The sequence below is a fragment of the Egretta garzetta genome, unplaced genomic scaffold (assembly GCF_000687185.1).
Source record: "Egretta garzetta isolate BGI_Z169 unplaced genomic scaffold, ASM68718v1 scaffold145, whole genome shotgun sequence".
NCBI classification, from domain to species: Eukaryota; Metazoa; Chordata; class Aves; order Pelecaniformes; family Ardeidae; genus Egretta; species Egretta garzetta.
This window is the reverse complement of record NW_009259687.1, coordinates 1038847-1047705: the sequence shown is the minus strand read 5'-3', so window position 1 is coordinate 1047705 and position 8859 is coordinate 1038847. Positions and strand designations below refer to the sequence as shown.

Sequence of the window (8859 nt, the reverse complement as noted above, 5' to 3'; positions counted from 1 at the left end):
CCGGAGCCAGGAGACACAGCCCTAAGGAGCTGGGGGCTGCGCCGCCGTCAGACCCTCTTCTTCCTCCGAGGGCCTGGGAAGGGTGCACAAAGACTCCCTTTATAGGAGACCAGAACGTGAAAAAACCCCTTTGTCCCCTGTGACAAGGGACAGGCAAGAGAGCAGCCCGGTAAGTCTGCTCTTATACCTTTATTTATATTTGAACCGGGGATACACTTGAAGGCTTTGAGAAAGGCTGTTTAAATTACATGGTCATTAATGTAGAGGCCCTCAGTCTGGGCACAGAACAGGCTTATTTGCCACACTATCAGGAGTTGGCAGGATTTTATGTGGCATTATATGATGTAATGGCCCAGCCAAAACAGGTGCAATTTTACTTCTGAATAGGAACAGAAGTCACTTCAGTCACAGCATCAGGATAAAGATCCCCATTCCACAGGACTGGACATCACTAATCCTGCACCCTCCAGAGAACTGCTGTAACCAGTTTTGTAACATTTCAAGGCTAACATATCTAGCTACAACTAAGGTTTTACATTAGATTACCCCTGACTTTACTCCTTTTCATTTGCTAGGAAAGGAAATTTGATAGACAAAGATCACTTTGTGGTCAGCCATACTGATTGGTATTCATTCACTTACCTTGAACCATACTCTATATATATAAATGCTTTGTTACTGCTCAATGCCACCCTAGGATGTTAGCCTCATTTGTTACCTTGAGAGCAATAATTTGGATTTTAAATACTAAGCAAAAGTGATCTAACTAAGCCTCACTTTCAGATAGCTTCAGGAAGATTTGTGGCACTTAAGCAAGACCCAGGGGATTAGCTATTTTAGTATTTATTGCAGTATTTGGTAGTAAGGCTTCTGCAAGAAGTCTATTTTTTCCAACTGCACAAGCTAAGTTTACTACTCAAGGCATGCAACTTTCACTTCTGAGTCATGTAATTAGCCTCAGGTCTCAACTTTGTTACTGCTCACATTAAGCAGGACAGAACTTGTTTGCTACTTGAGGAGCTGAAGTTAGATACAAGGTCTTAGCCTTTAAGAGTTTAATCTTTACAGGTACATAAAGATCACATGGTTCTAACTCACTCACATTGCTAGGCAATAGCTCCTTCCCCAGATCCTCAGCTCTGAAGTTCAGAACTTTATTACAGGTCACCTTTGACCATGAAGCTACACAGTAGACACAGCTTTAGTGTAACTTAAGGCCTAGTCACGTGTTTTGAGTTTTACAGTATGCACATAACCAGATTAGAAATAAGGCTGAGCACATCCAAGTACCAGATTTTATAGTGCCACCCTTCTTTTGAAGATAGATCATATGACTACAAGCTAATGGATAAATAGCATATTCTCACTCTCATTCTATGTAGTGGGAGAGACAAGGGATGGATGTTGTATATTCAAGGAAGTTTGCTTTCCAGAAAGCCCAGTCTTCCACTCCTGTGCAGTGTTCAAACTGCATTCCCAGAAATTTAGCATAAACAGTCATAGTTTTGACCAAAGTGGATGCAGAAATAATTAAGTTGACACTGTGCATGAAAATATGTCCAGCCTTTGTCAGTCACATTTATGCTTCATGCTCTGGGCACTGTACTATTGCTTAAGTCTTGACAGACTAATATCAAACCACATTCCTCTACCTAGTAGCAAAGTCATGAAGAATCAAAAGAGTACTTTACTACTGTAACATGAAAACTGTTAGTATCTCTATTCTAATGGAGCTGTAAAAGGTGTTTAGGAATGGATATGTCTACAGACAGCTCAGTAGACAGAGCTTCCAGAAGTGCAGCCCACCTTGCTGTCAGGTCTCCTGATGATGGTACATAAGAACAGTAGACAGTATGCTCTTTCCACAACTTTAATAGAGTTACAAAAGGATACCACTGCTCTATTATGCAACACATGGCTAACCACATACACTGCATTGTCACTAAAGTCAACAGGGATTGATGTACAGATACTGATCATTAATATTTTCTATGAAGGTAGTATCAATAGGGCAAACTTTCCTTCAAGTAAAAAAGTTACTGTTTATACCTATAGCATGATCCCTTGACTCAGATGCAATGACTTAGTCCAAGTTCAGTAACTGATGCTTGCTCTTTATGTAAGGCATACTAGTTTCCACTCAGACTGAAAGTTTATTTCTGCTTGGAGAAATACTCTTTACTTTTCTGAACATCAGGCTTGATTGTGTCACTGCCAGGCTTCCAGCCAGCTGGGCACACTGAAATGATAAGAATGTTCAAGTCTTACCAGCTGCTCCTGCAGAACATGTTTTACACAACAATAAACTCAACTCTCAAACTCAACTATCAACTCAAAACATGTATACATCTTTGCAACATACAGAAGGTACATTATTCAGTGTGGCATTACATTCAGTTTATTTTATTCATTTCTGTTTATTTGCCAGGTAGTAGCACCCAAGGAACCAGGTGTTTGCCCATGGAACAGTGGGCCCTTGACACATACACCCCCTTCCCACCCCGCTTAAAAGCCTCATAGAAGCTTGACAGCAAGGTAACACCAACTCCAGCAGCCTGGCTCAGAAGTCTTCACAACTATTATAGTACACTTCTTTCCTTGGATCCAGTCAAGTCTATGTTCTCCTTATCTTTAATCAACCGTAGTCCCTTTCTCCAGTTTAATAGTGAGGGGGAAGAGTTAAACTGTCTCTAGTCCCCCTATATGGCTACCCAAAAGGCCACCAAGATGCAGAAGCTGCATGGCCTCAAAATTGCAGTGACTCCTGAGCAGCATTTTTTGGACACAGTGTTCCCTGTATACAGCCATGCAAGGCTTAATGCGTGCTTCAAGCAAGACTGGCAATTTAGCTATAGCATTCTCAGCCTCTCAGTGTTGCTACACACCTTACTCTCTTCTGTCCCAGTTTAGATGAGACTGCAGTCCTAGTTCTGGAGGAAAAGCTTTTGCCAGCTTTTGACTCCTCCAGGGCATAGTAAAGCCCAGAAGGCTTCATTTGCATGACATGTGACTACTCCATCATCAAGTATTAGGGATGTCTCCTCAGCTGACAGAGGATTACATACAAGTTCAGAAACATGGACTCTCTTCAGGCTGTAGCATAGCCACAATAGCAGCTTGCTTCAATAAAACCTGCCATTGATTTACCAGTTCTGAAGCAAGTGAAGTATGACCAGCAGCAACACATGTCATTAGTTAATGACAGCTGAAGACAGCCAATACCTACATAGCAATTTTGAGTTTCCATAACCTGGTTCAAACCTTTAATCTGCAGTGCCTTTTTTTTTTTTAATTCCTGCAGAAAAGCTACCAGCTTCAAACACCTTACAACTCTTGAACTATGGGCACAAAGACTCTCATCCATTTTCCCCTCCATTTTGTGTCCACATGTAGTGAGGCCAGAGATCAGCAGGCTTTCCGGGAATTTAAATGCTTTAAACATTACATTAGTACCAATGGTCTCAGCCTACCAAATCTGAGAACAGAATCTAAATTATGTTTAGCCTCACAGGCTAAGTTATTACATGTTCTTCATTTCTGTCTCAAGTGTTTTCTGTGTCTAATTGAAAGAGACAACTGCTATGTGCTTTATTTTAAGTGATATTTCAGCATTAGCAAGTACTCGATGGACAGTTAACTGGAATAGGATAAATACAGCACAATGGTGTCCCTTGACGAGTAGCTTTATGGAACCAGCTGCATTTCAAAAGACACAATTATTTGCTGTGCACAGATCAATACATGTACTTAGTACCTTTCAGCAAATCTTGCTTTAACCTGCCTAGTTAGTACTGTCCTCTAGAAAAAAACATTTAAGATTAAAAAGAGGTAGAACTCTTACCTTCTCCATGTTTATCCGTAAACTGGAAGGCCTGGACAAGTCTGAGGGTTTCATCAACAGAACGGCCAACAGGAAGATCATTGATTGTTATCTGCCTCAAGATCCCCTTCTCATCAATTATGAACAGACCCCTAAAAAGAACCCCACAGCCCTAAAGTTAAACACAGCTTTTGAAAGACTGATTAGGCTGAAGTGAGTTTCAAAACCTCTAAGTTCAGTATGCTGGCAGTAAGTTGTGTGATCTAGTATTACTGACCTCTTCCTAAAAAACTAACACCTTTGGCATATGCATAGTGCTGAAACATTAACAGTTGAAAGCCTAACACCCAGCACAAACTACGAGGGACAGGAGGTAAGTTAAAACACTAATGCAGGAAAGCAACACTTCCTATTTAAGGAAGATACTAGTGGGGAAAAAAAATGGAAAAGAAACCCAAGAAAAAGTGAATTGAAGGAGAGGCATTCTTAAATTCAAAGAATAGCATGTGTAGTTTTTCTCAAAAAAAACCAACTCAGCCATGGCTTGTCAGTCAGTCCTCAAAAGTCATTTAAGAGTTAACAGAAGTTCCACTCCTGCAGCAACTTTAACTGAACAGCTGACTAAAAGATTAAGCTTGGGTTTTAATTAATCTGTACTTTAATCACAGGACTAAATACCTGCATTCACTTTCATGACTACATAGGTCTTATGTTACCAACACTCTCAGTAGCTCACCTGCATGAGACTCCTGTGCTGTACAGATAAGCAATCAAAGGTAAGCAGCAGGCATTTATCTAGTTTACCAAAACCATGAAAAGTCTAAACACTGAGAACCACGTAGCATCTCCCCTTGTAGGAGTGTTTGACAGCCTGAAGCAGTTTACATCTAGAATAGCTAATAGCTTCAGCTTGCTGCAGGTGTTCAAGTACATGCAAGCTCTGTGTTCATCAGACACGCTCCATGGATTGCAACATAAGATTTTAACAGCAAGTTTACCTTCTTGCATATTACCTGTATGCAATACCTTCATCCTCTTTAAGTACTCCATATTCTCTGGCAATGTCACGTTTTGTGTCAGAAATCAAGGGGATTTTCATAGCACCCAAACCACCTTCTTTCTTTGGAGTGTTGATCCTAAAAGAAGGAAATTTAAACATTAAAAATACTGACAGCTCAGAATAAAGAACAAGGTACAACAGAAGCTGATCCTTTCTGCAGTACCATACTTGGGTCTGCCATGAGGCAACATAAGAACTGAACAGTATGCTCAGTTCTTTTCAGAAGCACCTAGCACTATCAATACTTCCCAAGCCCCTTCATTTAATACTTCAGTAAGCAAGTTTGAATACACTCAGGATTCAGTTCCTGCAAGAACTGAGACCAGGCAGAACATTCTACTAGGTTAAAAGGCTGAGGCTGTTTCTTACCAGGCAAGGTGACAAAAGTGAGAGTCAACAGAAGCTCCAATTACTTCACAGTTAATTTTCTTGAATTCATCAGCTCTGTCACTGTACGCAATAATTTCAGTTGGACAGACAAAAGTGAAGTCCAGGGGGTAGAAGAAGAACACAACATATTTTCCTAGAAGATCAGTATAACCAGTTACTCTCTTACCATTTTACGAGTTGTCACATTCGATATCAACCATTGAAATACTGACAGAGGAGAAAGGGCTTGATACAATACTATCTTTAAAAATTAAACGGCAAACTACAAATGCCTCTACTTTAAGAGTTGCTATATAGGTGGCAAGCCCATAAAGCACCTAGGGGATTTGTGCTTCAGCCAAATACCATTTGAGGCACTCTTCAAAGCCACTCTACAGATAATAATGCAGAAACCCACCCAACTGAAGTCTCCAAATCCAGACTGTCAAATTTGACAGGGAATGCCCATCTCCTAGGTCTACTCCCATAGGCCTGCCCAGAACCAACACTAGAAGGCCCTGTGGTTGACTACTAACAGAGTGCAGAAAAGCCAAAGGTCTGAAAGGCTACAAGCCAAGGAGACATTTTAATTGAATGGGCAGCTAGTCTATACCTACTCACCGCCCTCATGCAGCCCAAGGGCCACAGCTTCCAGTTAGAAATGTCTCTAAAGCCATCCACATTAGTACCTGAATATTTCAGGCTTTACCTTTGATTTTAGTAAGCTTTTTTGGCATGGCAAATATTTTGCCAGTGCTCTAGAGAGGAGCTCCATTGGTTAGAGGAAAGAATCTACTTTCCATTAACAGAAAACCTACAAGAGAAGATTTTGCTGTTCCTCATAATACTTTGGAGATGTTACTTCAGTCTCATAGTATGATAGACAAGACAAATAAGCCTGATCCAAGATTCCAATTCAGAGGAGTTTTATGGTAATTAGCAACCATTATCATAGCTGGGACATTCAGCTGTGCTGCTGATGGCTTCCCAAGCACACTCCAGCTGTCATCAAGAACCACTGCACAAGCTGTGTACTTCAGTCTACTGCCAAGTGGTCACTATTACTTCCAAAACCAAATCAAGGTGTATCCTTAGATGCCCTCCACTCCTGCATATGGCCAGATTATATCTGTGTAATTAGAGAAGCACATAAGCTTACCTTTATAGTCAGAGAGTTTGATATCTTTGAATTGTCCATCTGGCATTACAGCCGTGGCAGTAAAGTCAGGGGCTGGTTTTCCAATGAAAGCCTTTCCTGAAGACATCTTGACTTAATCTAGATAGGAGTTAATAACAATACAATTTAGATAATAGAACATTTGCACTTGAAAGTAAGCATTTATTCAAAGCATCTTATCAATTTAGATTGAACACCAAAGACAGTTTATCAGCACTTGGTCTTGCAACATAAGTGAAATTAGTTTTAACTTTGTCACCTGGGTAGCCTAGTGAAACTAGCATTTTTCCTAAAGCAGCAGCACAGTAGGATGCAGTTCAATAATCACAGCCTAGATATCCAGACCAAGCCACTACGGAGATTACTAGCACTTCAAGATCTATGGCTCATTAACTTCCTAATGATACAGTGATGGTCATCTTTGAACAGCAGCTCACTACAGTCTGGAACAGGGCTAGCCTTCTAGAGTTTTAGCAGTATTCAGTAAGTCTTCCAATTCCACTTCATGGGTGAGTTAGAAAGTCTGAGTTTTAGACCTTCTGATGAGGGACCCTTGTTCAGATTTACAAGGGAATTTAAGACCTCAAAACTTTATCTCCCTGTTGATGCCAGAAGAAAAGAACTTTTGTTAATCTCCAGAGAGAACACTGCTCTGCATAACTACACTTTAGCCTTTCAAACAATTAAACCTTGTTTCATTTGCAACTAGAGAGACTCACAGGAATCACATTCCATGTTAGCAATTAAAATTTCACCAAGTCTTAAACCTGTACAGCCAGGTCATTCCCCCCCGCCCCCAAAGTCTACTGAAAAAGAGTAAGAGGATACACAAGGGCAAGAAAACTACTTCTGGCTGGCTGCCCTAAAAGCTAGTCATTTGTAATGCGCCCCGTGCTGCAGTATTTTTGCTCAGTCTGGGAATGCAGCACTTGTGTATTGCTTTAGAATTCCAGTTACTTCCAGAGCATAATCTTTCAAATAGGTAACTTTATGAACCTTGTTTCTTCAACTCAAAATCTTCTTAAAAGCAATTTCACTTAAGTCACTCTATACGCTGCTACAAGCACTAACTGCCTTGGAAATAAAAACCCTCTGAAAGGTTAGCACGAGTCTCATTTGCTAAGGAAAGCCAAGATTCAAGGATTCTCCCAAGTCCTGCGGGCAAGGAATTGCGTCCATTCTAAAAAAGGTTGAGAACACCTCATTTCTTGGCTCCTTCCCCCTTGCCAAACACTTTCTTCCTGGAGAGCTAGCCCTGTAAGTCATAAACATTTAGCCTTCAATCCAAGTTTAAACTAATCAGTTCAAAGTCTTTTCAGTAAAAGTTTTACCTTTGGAAGTTTCTCTTACGTACCCTGACAGCATATAGACAGTAATCATCTATCTCTCAGTTTTCATTTTGAGAAGTGCCAGCCTGCCCAGTGTTTCTAACTGCCTTTTGCAACAGAGCTCTCTATCCCCATCTTCATCCATTGCTTCAGTCTTCAACTGCGGCAGACTGGGAGCAAGCCTTAGGAGCGAAGGCGGCCAGAACTACAGAGCATTCACAGGACTGTGCTGAAGCAGCCTAGCAAGGAAGACGCCAGTAATCCCTCTGCCGAACACCCCATGGAGCCATGAATGCAGGTGCAATTCTGAAATGGCAGCTCTGTAAAGAGGGATGGGGGTGCAGCCATTGCACGAAATTCATTTGAGGTGCCTCCAACCAGTGAGTTGTACCTCATAAGCAAGAGCTGTTTTATCTGGAGGGCACAACCTCACATTTTGTCTCTGAATTACATTCTTTTCCATTACTCAAGCTCAAGGTCATCCTTCCGCTCAGTACTACGCCAGTCCTATATTTGTTCCATCAGTGATCCCCTGGAGTATTTTACTGGGTATTCAATGTCAAATAAAAGCTGTCAAACCGTTCTTTGATACTTCCCTTTTCTGAACTACAAGTTATTGGCCCCTTTTAGGAAACATGAAAATCTTTAATCTTGGCAGGAGATTTCAGTTGCCTGGTACTGCAAGAGAGCCATCTGCTTTCCTCAGAGCACCTACTGCAACCTGCCAACATTTCTGCTTTTCCACACGGGGTTCGCATGTGTCCTCACACATTCTGCTTGGATTTTTAGCCACAGCATTTCCTAACCCACAGAGGAATAGACCGCAGGCTCAGTATGTTATTTCCTCTCTTTCTAGAGGAAAGGAGGACGGACACTGCAAATCAAGCACGCTTGAATCGGGTCAGAGCATCTTTCAGTTGCTCATAGCCACACACAGCCCCAATTATCTTCAAGCTGCAATTATAATAAGCCAGGCCCGCACTCCTAACGAGTCAGTCATAGCTTTAGGATACCTTGAACAAAAGCGAAAGGCCATTTCAAAACACGCCATCGGCCTTCCACTTTGCTACCTTCAGACCGCCCCAAAAACCGCGGTTAAGCTACC

At 41.4% G+C, this 8859-nt stretch overlaps 1 protein-coding gene across 1 annotated transcript; it reads right to left on the bottom strand.

Annotated features, from left to right (window-relative positions):
• Positions 1-1854: 1854 nt before the first annotated feature.
• PRDX1 (peroxiredoxin 1) lies at positions 1855-6555 on the bottom strand. Its single transcript, XM_009638812.2, has 5 exons — positions 6409-6555; positions 5250-5403; positions 4834-4956; positions 3842-3972; positions 1855-2239 (listed from the first exon to the last, which is right to left on the bottom strand). The coding sequence occupies exons 1-5, from the start codon at positions 6512-6514 to the stop codon at positions 2154-2156; spliced, it is 600 nt and encodes a 199-aa protein (XP_009637107.1). The 5' UTR covers positions 6515-6555; the 3' UTR covers positions 1855-2153.
• Positions 6556-8859: the final 2304 nt, after the last annotated feature.